Here is a 25,974-nt window from a genome sequence, read left to right as displayed (position 1 = left end):
TTTGGCATCTCTGGTGATAAGGGAATACTGGGCCATCTTCTGAATACACACTTCGGCCTGGGCTGTTGTCCTCTATACGAGTTCACCATGTTTCAGGGGCCTTTTTTGAGCCAAATTTAACATTGATCGTGGACAAGCCACCAGGGGTATTTTCACCAGCAGGGTCAGCCAAGAAAACAGGAGAAGTGTGCAGTAGAAAGCCACCAGACCCATGAATAATTCAGAAAATGATCAAAGATATTCATACTGATTCATGAGTGCAGAAAACCAACTTTACAGGACAAAAAAACAGTCAACTTGACAGAGTGTGCCATGAAAGATCCATTCGATTGGAGGCCAGCAGGGTCCCAGTACCTCACTTGCCATCACATGACTGTGATCAGTCATCTCGTGGTGAAGGAAGCTCGAAAGTGTCTGATATTTAGGAGGTCCGGAAAAATCCGTGTCCGGATCCTTTGACATTTACTACAGTCCTCCGTGTTGTCTGGGGTACAAGATGCATTGCTAAATCAATCAATCAGTGATTCTGATTCCAGTCCATGACACCGTCTTCCAGACCCCTCAGCCAGCACCATCACAGAGGCTATACTGATATTGCTGGAAGCTGTTTTTTCCTGAAGACACTTTTCCTTCTGCTGACAAAGGCTTATTACAGGCTGTACAAGACATTGTCAGATTTTTCCTGTGCGTTTTTATTCTTACAGAGCTGAAAAATACCAGGGGATGAATGTTAATATTTCACGTGAATCCAGCCATTATGTTAACTCACCTGAATGCTAGAAATATGCCTTCTCTTCTAAAGAAATGTGGGGAATTGAGATCCTGAACAGAGGATTAACCTAGAGTCCAGCCCGTTAACCAGCTCTGTGTGGACCCTGAGCCTAATAAAATAAAATACTTTGAGGCAGCATATAAATAATGTGTACAACTGAGCACTGTTACATCTAGTACCCAGCATCATTCAGAGGTTCTGATGCATGCTTAGTCACTCAGTTGTGTGCAACTCCATAGACTGTAGCCCACCAGGATCCTCTGTCTATGGGATTTTCCAGGCGAGAATACTGGAGTGGGTTGCCATTTCTTCCTCCAGGGAGAAACTCTGGATTGTCGTGTCATTTAACTTGCTGACCTTAGCAACAGCTCCATACCAAAGAGGACGATGGAAATGCTCCATAGCAATGGAGTCATGAGTCAAGCACCTTCAATATGGTTCTGCATTCTCTGTTTTTTCTGTGTCTCTCATGGAAAATCCAGTGGCTAGAATTTGGCATATCATAATGTTTTGACAGTATCCCAACTAGGGATCAACTGATGATGAGCTCAGTGAAAACCTAGAGGAAGGACCGCAGCATTCATTGCGCTCAGGAGAAAGAAAAACTGCACACCTACCTCTGAGGGTGATGATCCGGATGTATTCCAAACATCTGACATCTCTCTTGGAAGCCTCCTCTTTTAAAATGAAAACAGTATGCCACCTTTGTATTCAAACCCAAAATATATCCAAGTTAATATTGAAAAGATTACTTTCAAATTTAATATCTCAGTGTCTCTCCCCCTCCCTAATTCCCCTCTCCACCCCCACCCCCAGTGCCATCTCCAGAAACTATGGAACACGAGTTTGTGTCTCTGTGGCCGACACCGCTGGTAGCAGAGCCGGGAAGTAAAGTAAGGAGGTCAGTGATCTGACTAATTTAACAACAGCAACAAACAAAAAAAGTTGTCCTAGGGCTACTCAAATTCTACCAAGCTTTCTTTTATCCTATAAAAAGCAACCATTAATGAGCTCCTTTGCTATCTAACCTAAAAAAAAAATGCCCTGTGATTTGGACCCACTTGCAGGAAGACACTCAATTTGTAGCCCGTTTTTTGTTTTGTTTGATTTTAGAATGACAGGAGGAAGGAGGTTTCAGAGAGCCTGGACTCTCAGACTAGGCAGGATACATCCTTCTTATCATCAGCCCTCCAGTGGAGGAGACAGAAGCCCAGTGCACAGCCCCCATGGTATCACACTGATGCATCCATCACTTCCCACTTAAAACCACTCTTCTCCGCAGGATGAAAAGATGACTGCATTAATCAGACTACATCTTATCTCCATAGCAAAAGGCCAGCACTACCTCTCGAGCCCCACTCTTATCATCTCTCTTAACCTGCAGTTGCCTTCAGGGCTCTTTCTCAGCGTGAGCCTAACCCATATTAGGTTCGTGCTTTGCAATCCCAGGATGTTTTGCTTGGCATTTGTGAATAACACTCAGAAAAAGCATGAGGCTTTGAGCTCTTTGTCCTTGGATGACACCAGGCCACCTCTGGAAGACTGTAGGATTCCAGTGCATCTGTGTCCAACCAGGGGAAGGAATAGTGTCTAGAAATGAAACCCCTTAGGTTTCAAACCGACACAACTATTTGTCCACTCATTCCTTTTTACAGCACAGTTTCATTGACCACACTGTGTTTTCCAGGCCTGGTGCTGGAGCCCAAGCACATGGAGATGAGTGAAATGTATTCTCTGCTAAGAGCTTACAAAATCTCTCTATTAGAAAAGTATGTCTCACCAGAAGACCAAAAGGAGACCTCTAAGTTAAGTTCCTACAACCTGCCTAGGAACTGAGTGAACCTGTTGACTGGGAGCTGGTTAAGTGGTCCGGAGTTCACTGTAATATTGGACAGAACTTGAAGAACTGTGGAGATCCAAAAAGATGGGGGAGGAGTGACATCAGCATCACGGCAGAATGAGACATCCCTCATGTTTGTCCCCAACAATAATTTGTTTGTAATCTCTGTGGACAAAAGTGCCTTGGTCAGAGCTGTGGGATCCAATGCCAGACTGGATCCAGGAATAATCTCACCCATCCACATGTTTGGCAGGAGGCATTCAGACCTTGATCCTGGCTGCGGACACTGCAGTGACATGTCATCCGGCTCCAGCCACTCTTGGACATGGAGCCCCTGGAAACACTCTTAGCCAGTGACCCATGGATGAGAGAGCCTTTGTGGAAGTCCATGTTTTCAGAGGAGGAGTTCTAGCACCACACTGGAGCAAAAAATGTGAATTTGGACGTAAGAAGTGGATAAGAGAAACAGTCTGGCTCTGTCCATACCACCCCTCCACCGAGATGGCACAGCTTCAGTCCAAGAGAGAAGTTCTCAGTCTGTGACGTCTTCTGTGAGCACCTGGCTTCCCAGCTATGTAGGATGCTACCAAGCTGGGAGAGAGGCAGATAGGACTCTCAGAGGGCTTTAAAGGAATGCAGATCCTACTAACTACATCACCGCCTGGGTCAAGAAGCCTACCCACAAGCCACTGGGAGCATGTCACCCACAGATTCCCCCCAGCTGGCCTACGGGGACCCCCACTGAGCCACATGCTTCAAACACACCCCCACCCTGTGGCCAGTTCCCTGTGCATATTCCCTCCTAATGGCAGCATGAAGAGGGAGCTTGGACCAACAGCTCTCGGGCATATACAGAAAGCTGGCCCAAATCTGAGGGCCTGGGAGAGACCACCTTCTTCAATTTAACTCTGAATTTGAATTTGGCAATAAAGAGCTCATGATCTGAGCCACAGTCAGCTCCTGGTCTTGTTTTTGCTGACTGTATAGAACTTCTCCACCTTTGGCTGCAAAGAATATAATCAATCTGATTTCAGTATTGACCATCTGGTGATGTCCACATGTAGAGTCATCTCTTGTGTTGTTGGAAGAGGGTGTTTGCTATGACCAGTGGGTTCTCTTGGCAGAACTCTGTTAGACTTTGCCCTGCTTCATTTTATACTCCAAGGCCAAACTTGCCTGTTATTCCATGTATCTCTTGATTTCCTCCTTTTGCATTCCAGTCCCCTATGATGAAAAAGACATCGTTTTTGGGTGTTAGTTCTAGAAGGTCTTGTAGGTCCTCATAGAACCATTCAGCTTCAGCTTCTTTGGCATTAGTGGTTGGGTCATAGACTTGGATTACTGTGATATTGAATGGTTTGCCTTGGAGACGAATAGAGATCATTCTGTCATTTTTGAGACTGCACCCAAGTACTGCTTTCGGACTCTTTTGTTGACTATGAGGGCTACTCCATTTCTTCTAATGGATTCTTGCTACTACAAAGCTACAGTAATTAAAACTGTATGGTACTGACATGAAAATAGACACAGACCAATGGAACAGAATACAAAGTCCATAAGTAACCCCTTGCAGATGCAATAAACTAATATTTGACAAGGGAGTCAATAGTACTCAATAAGAAAAGATAGTCTCTTTAATAAATGGCATTGGAAAATTGAATGCCACGTGCAGAAGAATGAGGGTGGACCCGTATTATATGCCACTAAGAAACATTAGTTTGAAATGGAAAAGATACTTATAAATATATAAGATCTGAAAACTTAAAATTCCTCAAAGAAAGCATAAGGGGGAAAATTTCCTTGAAATTGGTCTTGACAATGATTTGTTTGGATATGACACCAAAATACAAACAACAAAAGCTAAAATAAGTGAGTGAAACTACATCCACCTAAAAAGCTTCTGATTAGCAAAAGAAACTGTCAATGAAATGAAAAAGGAACCTATGGAATGGGAGAAGCTACTTGCCAATAATATACCTGATAATGAATTAATATCCAAAATACATAAAGAACTCATAGAATTCAGTGTAAAAAATCAATTTGAAAGTAGGCAGAGGAGTTGAATAGACATTTTCCAAAGAAGACATACAAATGGACAACAGTCTGTAAAAAAAATGCTCAGGGAAATGCATATCAAGATCACAATAAAATATTACCTCGCACTCCTTAGAATGGCTGTCATCAAAAAGACAACAGATAAAAGGTGTTGGCAAGGATGTGGAGAAAAGGAAATAATGGGATATTTTCTCAGCCATGAGACAAAAGGAAATCCTGCATTTTACAATAACATAGATGGACCCTGAGGGCATCATGCTTAGTGAAATAAGCTGGACAGAGAGACAAATACTGTATACTCTCAGCTGTATGTGAAGTCTAAGAAAGCTGAACTCACAGAAACACAGAGTAGAATGGTGGTTACCAGGAGCTTGGAGTTGGAGAAAGTGGAGAGATATTGATCAAAAGTCACAAGCTTCCAGTTATAAGATGAATATATTCTGAAGATCTAAGGTACAGTGTGGTGACTACAGATAATAATACTGTATGGCATACTTGAAAGTTGCTAAAAGAATAGATTTTCAATGTTCTCACCACAAAAAGGAGATGGTAATCACTTGAGGTGATGACCTAAATCAAATCCCTTACAATTACACAGTGGACGTGATTCAAGGGATTCAAGGGATTAGATCTGATAGACAGAGTGCCTGAAGAACTATGGACAGAGGTTTGTGACATTGTACAGGAGGCCATGATCAAGACCATCCCGAAGAAAAAGAAATGCAAAAAGCACAATTGGACTTAACAATTGTGAGAAAGACTTACAAATAGCTGAAAAAAGAAGAGAAACTAAAGGCAAAGGAGAAAAGGAAAGATATACCCATCTGAATGCAGAGTTCCAAAGAATAGCAAAGAGAGATAAGAAGCCTTCCTAAGTGATCAATGTAAAGAAATAGAGCAAAATAATAGAATGGGAAAGACTAGAGATCTCTTCAAGAAAATTAGAGATACCAAGGGAACATTTCATGCAAAAATGGGCACAATAAAGGACAGAAACCATATGGATCTAACAGAAGCAGAAGATACTAAGAAGAGATGGCAAGAATACACAGAAGAATTATGCAAAAAAGATCTAAATGACCAAGATAACCATGATGGTGTGATCACTCACCTAGAGCCAGACATCCTGGAGTGCAAAGTCAAGTGGGCTTGAGGAAGCATCACTACAAACAAAACTAGTGGAGGCAATGGAATTCCAGTTGATCTATTTCAAATCCTAAAAGATTTGCTGTGAAAGTGCTGCACTAAATATGCCAGGAAATTTGGAAAACTCAGCAGCAGTGGCCACAGGACTGAAAAAGGTCAGTTTTCATTCCAATCCCAAAGAAAGGCAATGCCAAAGAATGCTCAAACTACAGCACAATTGCACTCACCTCACACACTAGCAAAGTAATGCTCAAATTCTCCAAGCTAGGCCTCAACAGTACATGAACCAGATGTTCCAGATGGATTTAGAAAAGACAAAGGAACTAGAGATCAAATTGCCAACATCTGTTGGATCATCGAAAAAGCAAGAGAATTCCAGAAAAACATCTACTTCTGCTTTATGACTATTCTAAAGCATTTTACTGTGTAGATCACAACAAACTGTGGAAAATTCTTAAAGAGATGGGATACCAGACCACCTTACCTGTCTCCTGAGAAATCTGTATGTAAGTCAAGAAGCAACAGTTAGAACCAGACATGGAACAATGGACTAGTTCCAAATTGGGAAGGGAATCATCAAGGATATATATAGTCACCCTGCTTATTTAACTTGTATGCAGAGTACATCCTGTGAAATGCTGGGTTGGATGAACCTCAAGCTGGAATCAAGATTTCCGGGAAAAATATCAATAACCTCAGATATGCAAATGGCACCACCCTTATGGCAGCAGTGAAGAAGAACTAAAGAGCCTCTTGATGAAAGTGAAAGAGGAGAGTGAAAAAGCTGGCTTAAAACTCACCATTCAAGAAACGAAGATCATGGCATCCAGTCCCATCACTTCATGGCAAATAGATGGGGAAACAATGAGAAACTTTATTTTCTTGGGCTCCAAAATCACTGCAGATGGTGATTGCAGCTATGAAATTAAAAGATGCTTGCTCCTTGGAAGAAAAGCGATGACCAACCTAGACAGCATATTAAAAAGCAGAGACATTGCTTTGCTGACAAAGGTCCGTCTAGTCAAAGCTATGGTTTTTCCACTAGTCATGTATGGATGTGAGAGTTGGACTATAAAGAAAGATGAGCACTCAACAATTGATGCTTTTGAACTGTGGTGTTGGAGAAAACTCTTGAGAGTCTCTTGGACAGCACGGAGATCCAACCAGTCAATCCTAAAGGAAATCAGTCATGAATATTTGTTGGAAGGACTGATGCTAATGCTGAAGCATCAATATTTTGGCCACCTGGTGCGAAGAACTGACTCATTAGAAAAGACCCTGATGCTGGGAAGGATTGAAAGTAGGAGGAGAAGGGGACAACAGAGGATGAGATGGTTGGATGGCATCACCGACTTGGTGGACATGAGTTTGAGTAAGCTCCGGGAGTGGGTGATGGACAGGGAAGCCTGGTGTGCTGCAGCCCATGTGGTCACAAAGAGTCGAACTTGACTAAGTGACTGAACTGATCTGAACTGAGCTGATATGATGAGGGTGATAGCTAATGCTATGGTGATAATCATTTTCCAATATGTAAGTGTATCAAAACACATTGTACACCTCAAACTTACACAGTCAGTTATATTTCAATGAAACTAGAATGAAAGTAACTGAAATATGTTAAAAGACTAAGTGTCTACACAGGTCACTCCCAACCCTGACTCAGCTGGTGAAGTTTAGTCGCTCAGTCATGTCTGACTCTGTGATCCCCTGGACTGTAACCCACCAGACTCCTCTGTCCATGGAATTTTCCAGCCAAGAATATTGAAGTGGGTTGCCATTTCCTTCTCCACAGGATCTTCCCGACCCAGGGATCAAACCCATGTCTCCTGTGTTGGCAGTCACTGGCAGGTGTATTCTTTATCCCTGAGCCACCAGGGAAGCCCATATGATGCATTTCCAACCATTGGAGAGGAATGGTTTATCTTTTTAAATGACTGAGCTGTTTTAGAACTCTCCTATCTGACCACAGGCCTGGCAGTCATTGGAAACAAACAGATCAGCCGTCGGGAAATAGGTGTGCTTTGATGGCTGCTGAGTCTGAGAAGCAGAGTACAGGAAGCCTAGCTGAGCTGTCATCTTCACGCTTCATCACCAGCCAGCATCACCTGGCCAGGACCCAGCCACTGTGCTGGTGACCAGAGGGGAAGAGTGTTCTGAGAGCAGATATCAGCAGGATGCTATGTGTCACTCAACTGGAAAACCAGAAGGGAGCGTCAGAAAAGTGGTACCAACACAGGCGTCTCAGCAACTCCGCCTCCTTCTCCAGCCAGACTTGGAAGGAGATTTCCTGAGAGGGCACTTGGTGGTCTTTATTTTGCCTTCTGCATTTTAACCCCAGCATTTCCTTTCTGGTGTGTTTTTGCTTTATCTGGACAGCATCATCTTCTGACATTGTAATTGAGGTCCCGGTCCTGTGCTCAGCAAGGCTCAGCAGATTCATCCTTGCAGTAGCATCCAGTTGGCCAAAACTTGCACTTTTTGCATCACTTCACAATGATGGCTCAGTGGGTCAAGAATCTACCTGCAATCCAAGAGACACAGGAGATACGGGTTCGATCCCTGGGTCGGGAAGATCCCCTGGAGAAGAAAATGGCAATGCACTCCAGTATTCTTACCTGAAAAGTCCCACAGGCAGAAGACTCTGGTGGCCTACAGCCCAAAGGGTCGCAGGGAAATATGTCATAAGACAAAGTGTCTACACAGGTCACTCCCAGCCCTGACTCAGCTGGTGAAGTTTAGTCGCTCAGTCCTGTCTGACTCTGTGACCCCCTAGGCTGTAGCCCACCAGACTCCTCTGAAGTGGACATGAGTGAATATTGAAGAGTCGGACAGGACTGAGCGACTAAGCACAGCACACAGTGAAGATGCCTGAGGCTTCAGAGGTGTCTGGTCGGCGAAGCCAGGCGGTTGCTAACGTACTGGTATCACACAGCTACAGCCAGACGTAAACTGATCATCAGCCGTTCAACACGAGGGTCTCACGTGGGAGGAAGGGGGCAGGAGCCATCGTCTCTTTGTGGGACTTTTCTTTATGAAACATGGGCTTCAGGAACCAGGGTCCCAGAGGTCAGACTACTTTTGATCCCAGTGAGTGGCCTGGGAAGATCTTATTTTTACCTCCATTTGCGTATTGTTTCCAATACCACAGAAACTTGGTTTCTTGAGGTACTCTTCTTAATAAGAGGCTTATGTATAGAAAAGTCAATGTTTTGAAATATGATTATGTGTGTGTATACATGCCTGGACTGCATTCTCCCCTGAGAGCAGTGAAAATGTCATTTTTGTCTCATGGAGCTGTTTGCCTTTAGGTTAGAGACTGTTCACCAAGCAGTTCCATAACCCTCACCCAACTTGTTAGGTTTCTTTGTTTTCTTGGCCTCTGGAAGCCTGAGGGCCAGAATGATGGCTCCATTAACAGCCTCAGGGTGAGGGCTGGATGTAATTAGTGTGTGGCTACAGGCACATTTGGGTGTCTGTGTCTCCAGAGCCCAGTTTTTCAGACTGAAAAATAAGCTCTCTGGTCATATTTTGGTTAGCACTGTCAAGTGAAGAATCCTAGAGTCAGAAACTTTCTCAGTTGTATCAGCTCTGTCTTCCACACTTCATAACAGAGTGGCAACATGACCCTAACATGGTCAAGTCCAAAGTGGATTTCACCCCGAAAACTTAAAGGAGAGAGAGACCTCATACCCCAGTGACTGTCAGTTTTATATAAATGGCCAATACAGTTGTTAACGCGTGAACTGTGTCACCTAAATAAAGGTGTGTTGAGGTCCCAACCCCAGTAGCTGAGAAGGTGACCTTTGGGAACAGGGTCATTGCACATGTACTTAGTTAAGATGCAGTCCTACTGGTGTGCTGCTGCTCCTGCCCAGTCACGTCTGAGTCTTTGCAACCCCGTGGACTGTAGCCCACCAGCCTCCTCCGTCCATGGGATCTCCCAGGCAAGAATCCTGGAGTGGGCTTCCGTTCCTTCTCCAGGGGATCTTCCCGACCCCAGGATTGAACCCAGGTCTCCTGCGACCCCTGCATTACAGGCAGATTCTTTACCACTGAGCCATCAGGGAGAGTAGGGTGACCCTAATCCAACATGACTGGTATCCTTATAAGAAGATGGCCAGGGAGAGCCGATGGTTAAGAATCCACCTTGCAGTGCAGTGGACATGGGTGCAAGCCCTGATCTGGAAAGATCCCACAGCCGTGGAGCAACTAAGCCCACGCACCACAACCACTAAGCCTGTGCTCTAGGGCCCAGGAGTCCCAACTACTGGTCATTGGAGTGAAACAGTGCCCTACCAAGCCCTGAAGCCAGGACAGACAAGGATGGATTTCTCTGCAGGTTTCAGAGGGAGGGCACCCCTGCCAGCACCCTGATTTTGAATGTCTAGACTCCAGAACTATGAGGTGACACATTTCTGCTGTTTTAAGCCATCCAACATGTGGCACGGTTTCAGCAGCCACAAGAAACAGACATGACCAGCCCAGTTGACTAGACGTTGCCAAAAGACATCCCGGAATCTTATTCTGTCTGTGCCAATGTCCCCTGCACGCTATCACTTCTCTTCCTCCCAGCCTCCCCTGCGTACAGTAAGAGCAAGGAACCCAGGAATGGACCTGTAGATGGAAAAATTCATCCTTCAAGCTTCAGGAGCCCAACAGCCCTGGCCTGTGAATGGCCCACATGGGAGAGATGGGCTCTGATCGGAGTCGACAGTTCTTTGGGGCTGGATGAATCAAAGAAAGTTTTGAGAAATCTAAATGAAATCCAAGACAGCAGTTCTTTCTAGTCAACCAAGAACATCAGAAAGCAATGAGGCATCTGTGTATCGGTGCCCAAGTCTGTCTCATAGGCTATGTTGCACGCAATTATTTCAGAGGTCCACTGAGTTCTGCACTTTCCAATCCACTGCCTGGGCCAGCAGTGAATCTTTCCTTGTGTGGTTTTCTCCAAGTCCACATTCCCACCTGGCACAATTGCTCACTAAGGCTCAGAATCTGGGAGATATGTAGAGAAGGTCATTTCTACCCCTAAACCAATGTTTACACGCGTTAGTGTAAGGAGTCCCAGTAAAGGATTTTTCCCTCTAGGTTGCGTGCATGTATTTTCTGTGTGATTATATGAAAATCCAACCTGCCCTGAACTGCATAAAGAGGGTCTTACCTCCTCTCCATCAGTGAAAAGGTTCAGAGATGGCTTTGTATAGATGGGGCATCTGTTCCCTTATCTGGGGATTCCCTGGGGACCTGAGTTCTGATTGGTTGCATTGATGAAGCTACTGTAAGATCCTGACGTCAGAGTTAACATTTTACTCTCAGTTTAGGTTTACAGGGTGATAGGTGAAACGGTGGTGGAGGTGTCATAGCAGTTTTCTCAGACGCCTAGAATTGTAAGTAGTAGTGTCCATGAAACAGCATGAAAATTAAAAACGGCCCACGCTAGCTTCTCGGGCATTGTTGGCTGTGTTGTACTACTTTTTTTTTTTTTTTGACCTAGTTGTGAGGCTCGTGGGATCTTATTTCCCCTGCCAGGGATCAAACCAAGCCCTGGCAGTGAAAGTACCAGAGTCCTAACCTCCAGACCACCAGGGAATTCCCTATACCACTTTTATTAACTAGTCAGTATCCTGTCAGTATGCTTCCCTTGGTGGCTCACGGTAAAGCATCCACCTGCAATGCAGGAGACCCGGGTTCAGTCCCTGGGTCGGGAGGATCCCCTGGAGAAGGCAGTGGCAACCCACTCCAGTATTCTGGCCTGGACAACTCCATGGACAGAGGAGCCTGGTCGGCTACAGTCCATGGGGTTGCAAAGAGTCAGACACGACTGAGCAACTAAAATAAATAAAAAATCCTGTCCATATAGCCAATATGGCAGGGGGAGGGGTGTGAATTTAAAAGTCACTGAAGTCTGCATTGTTTATAAACATCCGCTCTTCACAGTCATTTCAACTGTGCTTTTAGACACAGATACCACGGGCTCAAAAAGGATCTTCATTTCTTGACCGTCTGAGCCACCAGGGAAGCCCTTTGGATCTTCATTTCTTAAAATCTGTCCTAGTGAGACAGGAAAGTGACATTTCTCAGCCCACTTCATCCCAGAGAGAAACTGGTGACCTCCTTATGGCTGTTGAGCTCAATTTTTTTTTCCAGCCACAGTTGGGCTCAGGAGGAGGAAAGACACCTGAGTACAAGCCTAGCCTTTCTGGAGAGTTCTCTGAGGTCCTACACCCGTCAGCCACTGGGACTGGAGATTCTGTCTCCTCATTTCTACCAGAATCCGCCTGTCATTCTGCTAATGAAATTTACCAGCCTGCATTCTCTTATCTTGTTCTCTAGCTTCCTCGATCCATTCCCTTCTTTATCACTGTGTAGTTAATATGAAAAATCATGAGTGCCATTTATAAAGTGCTTCCTGTGTATCTGGCTCTGTGCCAGGTACATCAGTATTTGACTTACTGACCAAGACACCCTATACGACAGGCGTCAGTAGCCACTTTGGCTGATGAGGAAGGTGAAGTTTGGAGGAGTTTATCCCAGGTGCCAAGCTCGCTAGAGCAGGGGAGCCATGATTCCATCCTGGGTTACTTACTTCAAAGCCCACCTGCACTCTTGGGTACTTTATCACTTTCTCTTATATCATCAGCCCTTGGATCTTCTTTGGAGAAAGAGGAAAATCTCACTGGCAGTTCAACTCACAAGCAGAAACTGATGACCTGATATTTACACTAGATTATGTTGCTTATGTGACATGATGTCCATACATGATCAGCTTTTCTTTTTCAAGTCTCATTTACTGTGGGAAACAATCATTCATCAGCTTCTGCAAGATTCCCCTGGGGAATCAAGTAGATTTCTCCTTGTTTGCTGAACTTGTCAGGGTTCTCCCAGAAAACAGAACCTTTATGTTGACACAAAAAAATGGACTATCATACATGCCAAGTAGGATGTATTTGTGGTCATTGCCTACAAGACTGTGGTAAGGATGGAGTGCTCCACCCATCACGGTAAGAATTTTATGGGGCAGTGGGCCAGGGATGTCCATCTGTGTTATACCTTTGTGATAACAAAACCCCATGGAAGGAGGAATAAGAATCAACACCTGCCAGAAAGCTGTCTGTCTGACTTGAGTGGCTTATAGAAATTAAGTTCCCTACTTCATTTTTGTATCTCCTATGATTATTCATTCCTAGTATACTGTCTCTTTCTGCAAATAATTACTAAAAAAATAAAAATCATATAATCAGACTATCCATATTGATCCCAGAAATAAAAAGAAAATATTACAAATATTCTGTTATTCTTTTATATTTGCTAGAGCTTGGTATAAAGTAAGAAATCTATATTCATTTGGAAGATTTTTTCTTTTACTGAGCTCTCAAAATAAGGATTATTTTGTTTTCTCTTGATGCAATCTGGGTTTGCAAATATATTTAAAATGTGTGTGTGTGTGTGTGTGTGTGTGTGTTTGGTTGATTGGTATAGAATGTAGACAGGCTTTAGAGATTCTGAAATTTGTTGATGCATGAATTCTAAGTCCTGTGTGTATGTTGTTTCTCGTATTGTTCTCGTCTGTTTGTTTCTTAATAGACCAGGCATTTGGAAAGACCTAAAGACCATGGGCTCAGTATCTCTCTTTATATTTTTCATCACACTGCTTGTTCTGGGCAGACAGGTAAGAAGCTTGTTTCTTCTATAACTTCTCTAAAGTGCTGTATTAATAATACTTTGCTCCTGCACAATGCTGTTGCTTTCATGCAAACAGATGTTGAAGCATCAGCAGCAGCATCTTATCACAACAGAAAAGCAGGTAGCACAAGGTATGTGTGCTTGGATGTAGACATTAGGAAAAGGTCTCTATTGCTTCCCTAAGAGGCAGACTTTGTGAATGGTAGAAATGTGAAATTTTCCCTGAAGTCTCAAAATAAATATGCAGGTTTTGTGAGCCTACAAAAGTATTCCCTCAATAGCTGACATTAATTGGGAAAAATGTCCCTTGCCTGGGGTTTTCATCTGCATTTCAGAAGGTATGGCTTCTTTTTCTTTGAAGTGGGTATTCAGTATCCTTGCTGTCAGTTACAGTTATCCCTAGGAGTACAGTCCCCTGTTCAAAACTTTTGTTTTGTAATACAAATGAAATGTCCTCTTGGGCTCTGTGCCCGCCTCTGGCCTCCCAGTGGAGCCTGTGGGTGCAGGACTTTGACAGGCAATATTCTTTCTCTGCCTGCAAACAAGGACAATCACCCAAAAACTAAAAAGCACCCCATACAGGTAGCTCTGCCTCAACCAACATTTGTTTTAAGTTCTTTGATGGATAGCATGAAACGAAGTGGTTTATTTAGAGATAACCGAGGAAAAGGCAAGGCCAATTAAATTATATGCACACCTCCAAACAGTAAAATTATATGAGAGGCAAACTATCAACTGGGGAGTGTGGGTCCAGCTTCCATTTCTCACCAGGAAGAAGCTATTAATAATCTCACGGTCAGGGCAGAGACCGGCCTGTGACAGTCCGTGCGGCACCTAGGGAGGCCATCCGTCCTCTGCCATCTTCCTGGAGCCCACAGTGTGGCCCTCCCCAGTCTCTGGAGAGCTCCACTGTGGTCCTGACGCAGAGCTGAGACGACCTGGGTCCCCTCATCGTCATCTGCACCTCTGTCCCTGGCACATGCTTGGCTCTGCATTCTCAGGCAGTTTCTCCTGCTGGAATGATTACTCAGATGGCTTTCCAGCAATACATTTTCATTACCTAGAATCAAATTGAATTCTCCAAACCTTTTTATTGATCACTGAGAAAATATACAGGAAATACCACTACACGAATGTTGGATCCCATGGCTGCTCACTGATCAGTCACTCTCTGAACGATCAGTCACTCTCTGAATGATTATAGATAAATAGTCAAAAGTCTGCAGTGTTAGGGCCAGGCATTCATTTAACAGGATAGTGCTGACACCAGTTTCCTTTTTTTGTCACAAATGCAGTGATAATATGCACATCTGGAAGCCTAAAGGGTTACTATTCTCTGCAGGATCAATGGTGTTCACAATTATTCTTTCAGTTCAGTTCAGTTGCTCAGTTGTGTCCGACTCTTTGCGACCCCGTGGACTGCAGCACACCAGGCTTATTCTTTAACTAGCACCAAAGATTCACCATGGGGAGCCAGGAGGCTGATCTTCAGTCCAGAATCATTAAGTGAATGATTTACTAAGGTCTGAAGTCTTCTGGATAACAAGCACTGTGAAGTCTGTGACACCGGGCTTCTGCATATGCTTCAGGAAGTGCAGCTGTATTACAAACATCTGATTTTTGAAATAAGGTTTCCACGTGCCATAGGAATTCATGGCCTCAGAGTTATTTCTTTTCTGAATATGTTTTAAAAAATAGCACAGACACTTCGCAACTTATTTCGTTATTATTTGTCCTGATGGCTCCCCTGCCCTATGACCATCTTTCTGGAAATGATCACCGTGTATGTGCTTTCTAAGAAAATGATTATGTTAAATATTGCTCTAGGCATCCCAAAAACCTTAGTGAAGAAATAACAAAGTCCTAGACAAGAGCAACAGTACAACTCTCTGTAGTGACATCTAGTTTGTGATAGAAATGCAAGCCAACCAAGGACCTCTTTTGAAAAAGCTCCCCTATATTTCACCTGAGTTTAAAGGGCAGCATCCTGCTATCAAGGGTCTGCATCCTAGGTGGGCTCACTCAGGTTATGGGACCAGGTAGTGGCAACCTGGTGCCTGAGAGTGAGGCCAAGGTCCTTGTGTGAGAGTGTTGAGCATCCCTGGATGCTCACACATACACAGATTGGGCTTGCCTGCCCAAACTGACTCCTTGGCTTCTCTCATGTTTCAGTTTTCGCTGATCTTCAACCCATGTCTTCTCAAAGCCACCACCATAGATTGCTTCTGTCATTTTAGTTTAAAACCAGCCACACCACTAATTTGCCCCCCCCACCAAATCCAAGTAAATAATCTGTTCTCCAAGTGAGAGGCCTTTTCTAGTACATACATTGCATGGTTTCCATAAATACAGAATATGGGGAAATGTGACAGTAATGTAAAAAACTTTTAAAATATCTCTTTTGTAATATTTTTTTAAAAATGCCTCCCCAGAGGAGGAGGAGTAATTTTTGTGTATATCATATATAGTTTGAATCAAACCTAATTTCAGTGAATGATCATTGTTCGCTCAGACTTTGAAATGTAATTTTTTTTTTTAAATTGCCATCTGTGCGTGAGGCCATTTATGAGTGTTTTGTTTTATTTTGTGCTATCACTGGTGTATCTAATCAAACCCATAAAACAAACTCCCTCCATTTAGTTCTTCTTTGCATTTATTTGTCAGTATCTGTGCTGAAATACACTCTATTATTTAGGCCCTTCTGTTATAGGAAGATTATTCAAGGTTATTTCATTATATGAAATTGTATACATCAGAGCAGACACAAAATGATGCCAAACCAAAGATACCCTATGACAGTAATTGAGCTTCTCTATTTCTACAATGTTAATAACAGCTGGTTTTCAAAAACCTTGAATTTTAATACATTATAAGCATGAACACATATGTTTTTACCAGCAGGCACCATCTTAATTAAATGATACCAAAATGAACTTTTGTCTAAATATAATGTCATTCTCGCAGTACAGTGCAGCCCCAAATGGAAAAACACTTACTTTTCAATGAACACTTAATTACATAATTTGTGGTAGAGGAAAACTGATTTTCAGAGATTAAAGGCAAACTGCCACAAATGAACACTATTATTTTTTTTAATGCAAATCATGAAATGCACTCTCTCTACTAATGTATTTTCCAATTTTCATTTATTCATTATTTTTATTCTATCATGCCTCATTTCAAAAAATAATTCAAGCCACCTTTTATTAATATAACTGTAAGAAGCTTTTATGTCATCCTTTTTTTTTTCTTTTCTTTCAAGCCTCCAGGATGACTATTTTCTCTGTTCCTGAGGCTGGCTCCTTCATGAATTTGCATTTTTGCATACCCGAGTTAGAGGGTGAATGAGAGACATTTGGGGTAAAGAGAGGGTTTGGTAGGGAGGATGACAGTTCTGTTTGGGGGCGTTCTTTTTAGATTTTGTCTCGTTCTTTTTATTTTCTCTTTAAAGCCTCCGCTCTCTGGCAGGACGAGATGCCTATTGTTTCTTTACCTCTGTGTCCTCTTGTAACAGAATGAATATTACTGTAGGTTAGACTTCTTATGGAAGAACAAGTTCAAAAAAGAGCGGGAGGAGATAGAAACCATGGAGAACTTGAACCGAGTGCTGCTGGAGAACGTGCTTCCTGCACACGTGGCTGAGCACTTCCTGGCGCGGAGCCTGAAGAACGAGGTTAGAGAGGCGGGGCTGATGAGGAGAGGCGTGGCCATGGAGAGGAGAGGCGGGGCCATGGAGAGGAGAGGCGGGGCCGTGGAGAGGAGAGGCGGGGCTGTGGAGGGGAGAGGCGGGGCTGATGAGGAGAGGCGGGGCCGTGGAGAGGAGAGGCGGGGCTGTGGAGGGGAGAGGCGGGGCCGATGAGGAGAGGCGGGGCCATGAAGGGGAGAGGCGGGGCCGTGGAGAGGAGAGGCGGGGCCGTGGAGAGGAGAGGCGGGGCTGTGGAGGGGAGAGGCGGGGCCATGGTGGGGAGAGGAGGGGCCGTGGAGAGGAGAGGCGGGGCCGTGGAGGGGAGAGGCGGGGCCGTGGAGGGGAGAGGCGGGGCCATGGAGGGGAGAGGCGGGGCTATGGAGGGGAGAGGCGGGGCCATGGAGAGGAGAGGCGGGGCCATGGAGGGGAGAGGCGGGGCCGTGGAGGGGAGAGGCGGGGCCGTGGAGGGGAGAGGCGGGGCTGTGGAGATGAGAGGCGGGGCCATGGAGGGGAGAGGAGGAGCTGATGAGGAGAGGCGGGGCCATGGAGGGGAGAGGCGGGGATCAGAGATGTGTAAGATGCTACATGCATTCCTAGGAAATGTTCACTAAGGGTTGGGAGGGAATGAGGGATCCAGAAACCTATGGATGGATGAACTTGTTAATAGAGGAACTGAACCTTGATGACACTGATGTACAGAGCCACAGAGTGAGAAGGCTTGGAACAGTATTTTTCTGTTTAAAAAAAAAAAAAACAAACTTTATTTTTCAGTAATTAAAGTTGACGTTGAGAAGAACTTGCCTCGTGGTGGGGGAGGGGCCGGAGCTTATCACTCTAGTCTTTCTGGAAGTGTGCTGGGCGCGGTCAGCCAGTCCAGGGCCCCACTCACTTCCCTGTTTCTTCTCCTGGTGTCTTCTGCATTCAGTAGGTTATTCAGCAACTCATTTGCCTGTGGGTCACAGATAATGAAATCATTACATCTATTAAGAAAGAACCATCTGTTTTCGTTAGCAATGTAAGAGCTTCTTTGTCTATATGTCTCGCTGTCGGTTCAGTCTATAAATTGAGTAGGTACATAAGGTTACCCCTGCCCCATGGTCAGGCCGGTGCTGGGCCTTGCGGGCTATAGTCCATGGGCTTGGAAAGGGTCAGACATCATTGAGTGACTGAGCAACAGCTACTACTGTGTGCCAGGCCAGTGACCCTTCTGTCCCTAGTGTGTCTTGGGTGCTCCCAAGATGGGGATGACATTTTCTCTGAAGTTGCCTCATCATTGCACTATAATTTAACACACGGAGTCATCTACAGCCTTCACCATCCCCTGTGGGCTCCATGGGGAAGGCCGCAGAGTGGGCTTGAACCTTGGACCAGGTGCCACCTCCCTGCACAGGCAGTTTGGGAACTTTTCCAGGACCAAGTAGGAATCAGCACACTTCGGTGAGACCAGCTCTGGACTTTGTTGCCTAGTTTGTCAGATCAAGAAGGTGAATTCCTTGCGGGGGGGGGTCGGTCCCGTCCATGGCCTCATCATGCCTGTGTTTACATGAACTTGACTTAGGCAGTGAAATGATTTTCCCTGCAGACAATCTGCACCCATTCACCAAGCACCCAGCTTATTCCTTCATCCAGGAAACACACACCTGGCCCAGGCCAGCTGCGGCCCTGTGGGAAAACAAACAGGAGCTCAGTGCCAAAGCTTGACAAATTCTTATTGCCACAGACAACTCCGAGTTCAGTTTTCACTTAGGAACCCGTGATCCTCAAGGCATCATTCGATTTGCACTGTCTAGCTGCCGACCTGACTTTGCTCCGGAGGATAGAGCTGCACATGTTGAATCTTTAATCAGGGGCATCAGGCCAATGGGACCATCCTTGAAGTGGTTTCATTCTGCACAGCGCTGGTGTGTGCTCAGTCATGTCTGATTGTGAAACTCTATGAACTATAACCCACCAGGCTCCTCTGTCCATGGGACTCTCCAGGCAAGAATACTGGAGTGGGTTGCCATGCCCTCCTCCAGGGGATCGTCCCGACCAGGGATCGAACCTGCGTCTCTTGCATCTGCTGCATTGGCAGGCGGATTCCTTACCACCTGTGCATCTGGGGCTGCAAAAGTCTCTGTACTTCATTAGACAACACAGAACGTCCCTGGGCTGTGACTTCCCACATTTCATTGCCAGTTTTTGTTGGTTAGGTAAATATTGAGGGGTGGGGGGAAGCAGAGGTGGGAAGCTACTCAAGCAGCCCCTGTAACTCTTGGGGATTAAAAGACTACAGAAGAGACTTCCCTGGCCATCCAATGATTAACACTCCGTGTTTCCACTCCCAGCGGCACGAGTTCGATCCCTGATCGGAGAACTAAGATTCCAAATGCCATGAGGCCAAAAAAAAAATTACAGGGAACCCTGTCAGGCTGAAGATCAGACAGGTGATGAAGGAGGTTCTGTTGCTACAGTTCTCCTGGAGAACCCTGAATGCAGAAGAGAGCGCCCAAAATGAGACTGAAGGAGGAGAGCCTCTAGCTCCCTGCCCAAAGGATTTAAGAGCTCCCACTGTGAATCTCTTTTCCAAGAAAAGGTCATTGGAAAAGACCCTGATGCTGGGAAAGATTGAGGGCAAGAGGAGAAGGGGATGACAGAGGATGAGATGGTTGGATGACATCACTGACTCAACGGACATGAATTTGAGCAAGATGGTGAAAGACAGGGAAGCCTGGCGGGCTACAATCCATGAGGTCACAAGGAGTCAAATACAACTTAGTGACTGAACAACAGCAACAATCGTGAATCTCATAAGGGAGGGTTTTGTTTTCTAGGTTTTTCCCTGTGTTATGGAAAAACCAGAATGAACTTTGTGGTCAACCCACTAACAAGGTTATTATAAAGAGATTTCTTAGAGTGCATAGCAAACTCCTGCCCTGTCCTCTGATTTCCCTACGGATGGGTGGGCTGCCTAACTAATGTCGGAACACAGATGACCCTTCCTGTCCTCAGTCAGCTTCATCCCTGGGCAGAAGAGCCCACTTCCCTGACCCGGGGATGTCTCATCCTAAGCTTGTGGTCCCGGGCCAGGTAGGCTGAGGTTGTCAGACCTGCTGCAGCTAAACAGCGATGGGGTCTGTGCTGTTTAATAGTGTGGATATTGTCCAGGCTCCTGGCCTGTCCTCGGTATCAAGGCCAAATAGATGCCCCTGTGTGTAACAGTGCTCTCACCCCTTCCCCACTGCAACCCTGCCCCCAAGGCTTCCCTCAGGGAAAGTGCTGCCTGTTGTTGAACATGCAGACTCTTGAACAGGATCACTCCTGGGAGGTTCCAGACCCACACTGCTTGAGGCAGAGCATAACCAATGCTGGGACCAGAGACACCCCAAACCTAAGAGCAGGACCTCCCCAAATGAAGGGACGCCCGAGGCACCAGCTAAATGCACCCTCCCCAGGCCCCAGGGCTGCTTGCCTCTCCTGCGGGGTCCCACTTGGCCGCTGACAGCAAAGCTCTTGTGCCAGGCCTGGCCCTTCTTAGCTGTTGAACTCAGGCTCCATCCTCACAGAGATTATAACTAATTTCCAAAGCAGTAATTCATGCGAAACTTGTAGAGCTATGTCTGGCATGCAGTAAACACTCCATCTTAGTTACCTTTCAAGCAAATATCCCAAACTTACACAAAACTTAAGAACCATTGCCTCCTGGAATTTATCAATATCTGTCCAGGGAGGCAGCTATCCCACAGCTTTTCAAGGCTGGACCAGAGTGGAAAATAAAACAAACATCATCACTCTGCTCCTGTGCAGAAGCATCACCTCCTTAGCTCCATCTCCTCGGGGCAGGCTGAGCACTCACAGCTTCTGGATGCAGAGACTTGACCAAGTCTGAGCTTCCCAGGTGGCTCAGTGGTTAAAAAAAAAATTCTCCTGCCAGTGCAGTAGAGGCAGGTTTGATCCCTGGGTTGGGAAGATCCCCTGGAGGAGGGCATGGCAACCCACTCCAGCGTTCTTGCCTGGAGAATCCCGTGGACAGAGGAGCCTGACAAGATCATACAGGATCCAACAGACTCCATAGGATCACAGAGTCCAACACGAGTGAAGCACCTGAGCCCACTCACACGCAGATGGGAGTGCACCTTTCCTTTCCACGGTGAATGTTCATACTCCATGGTATTCTGGAACATTCCTTGGAAACATGACCTATGACTTTGGCTAAGACCCGTGTTTTTTGGGCTCCAAAATCACTGCAGATGGTGATTGCAGCCATGAAATTAAAAGACGCTTACTCCTTGGAAGGAAAGTTATGACCAACCTAGACAGCATATTAAAAAGCAGAGATATTACTTTGCCAACAAAGGTCCATCTCATCAAGGCTATGGTTTTTCCAGTAGTCATGTATGGATGTGAGAGTTGGACTGTAAAGAAAGCCGAGCGCCGAAAAATTGATGCTTTTGAACTGTGGTGTTGGGGAAGGCTCTTGAGAGTCCCTCCAAAAGGAAATCAGTCCTGAATATTCATTGGAAGGACTGATGTTGAAACTGAAACTCCAATACTTTGTCCACCTGATGCAAAGAGCTGACTCATTTGAAAAGGCCCTGATGCTGGGAAATATTGAGGGAGGGAGGAGAAGGGGGCGACAGAGGATGAGATGGTTGGATGGCATACTGACTCAGTGGACATGGGTTTGGGTGGACTCCGGGAGTTGGTGATGGACAGGGAGGCCTGGCGTGCTGCAGTTCATAGGGTCGCAAAGAGTCAGACACGACTGGGCGACTGAACTGAACTGAACTGAACTGAAGACCCGTGTTAACAAAGAGTCTTTTGATTCTCCACCTGCCAAATGCACATGCAGACAAAACTCCTCTCCCTTCAGAAGTACAGAGTAAAGAATGATTTAATGACAGTAATCCCCAAAAGATTTTGCTTTTGATTTAAGACTGTTCACTGCACCTGTGCTCCAGGTCTGTGCCAGAGAGAACTCCTGTGCCCGGCTTTGCAGGCTCCTCTCCCTTCCCTAGGGCACCGGTTTTCCTTAAGGCATCCCAAGGTTCTCCACCAGCTTCTGACCATCCTGACCAGGCCTGAACCCTCAGGCCATTCAGAGTCTGGACCGAGCTCTGTGCGCCCAGACGGAGCCCACAGGTTTACAAAGCCTTTGCTCCAGACTGCTGCGCTGTGGCAGGAGCGAGGCTGAGTGGTCCCTTGAACAGACGTCCCAGCCGGCTCCCATCACTTGTTGAAAAGACTGCATTTTCTCACCAGTCACGCCTTTGCTGAGTCCCCAATGGTCAGGGTTGTGTGTGATTTTTGAGCCAGGCAGCCTCACTGTGGGAGAGCTGAGGCTTGACCAAAACAAGACACCGGGGCTTCCCTGGTGACTCAGTGGTTAATAAAAAACCGCCTGCCAATGCAGGAGACACGGGTTCAAACCCCAATCTGGGAGGATCCCACATGCCTCAGAGCAACTAAGCCCATGCCCCACAGCTACTGAGTCAGTGCTCGAACCGCAGGACCCACAGGAAGCCCAGGAACCGCAGCTGCTGACGCCCACAAGCCTTAGAGCCTGTGCTCTGCAGTAAGAGAAAGCCCCGCAGGGAGAAGCCTGCGCATAACTCGAGAGGAGGCCCTGCTCGCCGCAACTAGAGAAGAGCCCGAGCAGCAGCGAAAACCCAGCACGGCCAAAACTAAATTAATTTAATTAAAAAAAAAAAAAAAAGACACAGATGTCGCTGTGGGTACAGGGTGGGAGGGTAAGGAGGTCACTGGGCAGGCAAAGAGCTCCCCCTTCTCAGCTAACTACCCCCTCTCAACACCCAGGCAGCTGCCTCAACTTGTTCCTTGCAGAGTCAGGCTAGAAAACCACAGGTGCTGAGAGATGCTTCCATGCTTTCTAATGACCTGACTCCCCTGGAGACTTCAGACACATGCTGACAGCTGGGGAGCCGGCGTGCTGAGCATTGACACACAGGCCACCTGGGGGAGGTGAAAGGTGGGAACATCTCCTCCCGGCTGTGGCCTGAGTCAGCAAGAGAAAGTGCTGGGCCCAGACTCTGAACCCCGAGCTTGTGGCAGTGCTGACCATCTTCCAGGGCACACCAAGCAGACGTCTCCACACCTGGGCATAAGCTGCAACAACTGCACTTTGTTCTCCTGATCTCTGCTTCACTCTCCTCTCCAGCTAGACTCTAAGCTCCTTAGGCAAAGGCTTGCATTATCCATCTCTGTGTCCCTAATACCTGGTGTGAAGCCTGGCCTGCAGCAGGCCCCCTTGAAGGCTGTGTGTGCGCGTGCCTGTGTGTCTATACAACAGATGCTCAAGTGAATACCACCCCATGACACCAAGACAAGAGGACTCATATCCCAAAGGGAGTGCTGCACAACTCTCAGCTCTTCACTCCTAGGCACACCAGGGTTGGGGGAGGGATCGGAGGCAGAATGTAGTGAGAAGTGAGTGCCCTTCGCAAAGGATGTGAGAAATCCTCTCTTCACGTCTCATAACTGGACCAAAAGGACCACGCAGCCTGATGCAAAGAACTGACTCATTGGAAAAGACCCTGATGCTGGGAAAGATTGAAGGCAAGAGGAGAAGGGGACGACAGAGGGTGAGATGTCTGGATGGCTTCACCGACACGATGGACATGAGTTTGAGCAAGCTCTGGGAGTTGGTGATGGACAAGGAGGCCTGGAGTGCTGCAGTCCATGGGGTCGCAAAGAGCTGGACACAAATGAGCAACTGAACTGAGTGACAGCCTGGGAAGTGTACCTTAGACTTGTGTCTCTGAGTGGTCCTGGGGCAGCAGCGCCATCTAGGGAGCACAGATGCCCGATGGATTCCTGATGGGTGGATGGGGCAGGGGTAGAGGGGAGGCGGGGCTGATGGGAGTATCTGGGCCAAGAGAGCTGGAGGGCTGCGGGTGGGGAATCTGAAGGTTTGGGAGGACAAAGCGTGCTGAATGTCTCCAGGGAGCCAGCAAGACAAAGACAGTTGGTGTGGGGTCATTTTACATCCTGTTTTGAAAAGCTGCTTGTAGGTCCCAATAGAGAAGCTAGAAGAATAACCAGAAAGCCTGGGATAAAGAGAGTAATCAGGACTAAGAGGGAAGGGCGTGGTCCACATCCAGGGAACCTTGGCAGGATGTCCCATGATCGGGGAAGTGATGGGGTGTCTCCAAACAACCCAAGGACATGACCACCAGGTTTAAGTTCATGGTTTTAGTTTGAGGAACTGTGATGTAGTTAATGGGACACGTTCCTTCTCCAGAAGACACTTCTTTTTTCCCTTGTTCTCCACCCCTGGGGTGCTTTGGAAAACCTGACTAGCCATCTGGGGAGGGTCAGAGAAGAAGCATGAGAAGCAGAGAGAGAGAAGCCAACCGGGCCCTCTTCCCACCCTGCAGACACCCTTCCCCAGGAGTCCCACACTGGGGAAGGAGAAAGCCACACATCCCATGGGGATCTGAGTTCTGACTTCTCATTATATTGGATACTTAAATTATTGATCACAGGACTCATGTTACCTGAGAATAGCAAGAAGAGTCATGGAGTTAGCCCAAGTTTTCATCCAGAGTTCGGGGAAAAAAGACTAAATCTCACTCAATAAACTGTAAAGGACAGCAGGCACAGAAGTGCAGTTGCTTTGTGATGGTTTTTCTGTAACTTGAGCTTGTTTGGCAGAATGGTGACATTTGAGTGAATGTTGAAATGGCATCTAAGCTTCCCATTCCAAAGCTCAGCGAGATACTTTTTGGCAGCTCTGTGCTGGACAAGAGTCACCCGTGCTAGACCCTGAATTCCAAAATCTCCTCCAAGGCTTTCCACCTGCCCTACCCTCACCCCAGGTCCTCTGGAAGGATAAGATAAGCTCAGATCACTAACCAATCTGGCCCCAAGCCCAAACCAAAGACCTGAAGGAATCTCTCTTGAGTTTAGGGTATGGTTCTAAAACCTGCAAGTTTCATTAGCTCTAGTGAATTTGTAAAGCTTCCCATCTGTGAAGTTCCCCTAATTCTCAAGAATAGCCCTGTGGGAACCCTGAGTCAGGAATTAGAGAATCAGGGATCCCCACTCAGTCGGAGGCTCCAAGTGACCCATTTGTCAAAAGAGGGTGGGTAAGCAGTTTGCAGTCCCAGTCCCCAGCAGCCCTTATGGCCTGTGGAGCGCCAGACCAGGACTCCAGAGATTTATAATCCTCATTTTTAAGCTAGTGGGAGCCTCGGTGTGTCACTGAACTCCCCTGAAGTAACAATTCCTCATTTGTCCTGTGATTCTTAATTAAGGCTGCACAACAGGATAACCCATGGAGGTTTACAAAAAGATATGCATGCTCAGAGCACACCCCAGGGGCAAGATTCAGTTGGTCACGGGGAGGCCCTGGTGTCACCTTCTTGAAAGTCTCATTGGTGACTCTCCCAGACATTCCTATTGAAGACTATGGAATAAGATGACCCATCAGACCCCTTCCAGCTCCAGCAACCTAGGTCTTCTGGGGCAAGAGTTCAGAGGACAATTTTGAGAGTGTCAACCTGAAGATGTTTTATCAGACCCCAAACCAGTGCAGTTAAAATCAGTCCTCATAGCCAAACTGCCAGTCAGTTCAGTCTTGCATTTCCTTCTCCCCCATCCCAGACACCTGAAAGAGCCCAAGGGAGAGGAAAAAGGCAAAGTGACATGACCTACAAGTCTGCCCCGAATTCAGGCAGCACAGTCTGTTGGTCATCATGAAATGCAGGGTAACGTGTAAAGTGTAGCATCTGTAAGAGTGAAGTCTACATCAGACTTGGTAACTGTGACCTTGGGAAAGTAATGTAACTGCTC

General features: G+C 46.2%; 1 protein-coding gene and 1 long non-coding RNA gene across 7 annotated transcripts in view; both read left to right on the top strand.

Annotated features, from left to right (window-relative positions):
• Positions 1–25,974, top strand: part of ADCY2 (adenylate cyclase 2) — a 436,561-nt gene that overhangs the window by 381,879 nt on the left and 28,708 nt on the right. For all 6 annotated transcript variants that reach the window (XR_014062213.1, XM_081520577.1, XM_081520578.1 and 3 more), the window contains 2 exons: positions 13,398–13,482; positions 17,011–17,169. Coding sequence is in view for 5 of the 6 variants with exons in the window: in XM_081520577.1 (XP_081376703.1) it covers positions 13,398–13,482; positions 17,011–17,169 (244 nt within the window). In the remaining variant the exon portion in view is untranslated. The remainder of the gene's footprint in view (positions 1–13,397; positions 13,483–17,010; positions 17,170–25,974) is intronic.
• Positions 1,589–5,388, top strand: LOC145517635 (uncharacterized). The gene is made up of 2 exons (XR_014062219.1): positions 1,589–1,673; positions 1,886–5,388. It is a non-coding gene; the product is annotated as an uncharacterized LOC145517635 (long non-coding RNA).

The sequence above is a fragment of the Giraffa tippelskirchi genome, chromosome 8 (assembly GCF_054371585.1).
Source record: "Giraffa tippelskirchi isolate mGirTip1 chromosome 8, T2T-mGirTip1v1.2.pri, whole genome shotgun sequence".
Classification (NCBI taxonomy): Eukaryota; Metazoa; Chordata; class Mammalia; order Artiodactyla; family Giraffidae; genus Giraffa; species Giraffa tippelskirchi.
Note: the sequence above shows the minus strand (reverse complement) of the source record. Positions and strands in the feature narration are given on the sequence as shown.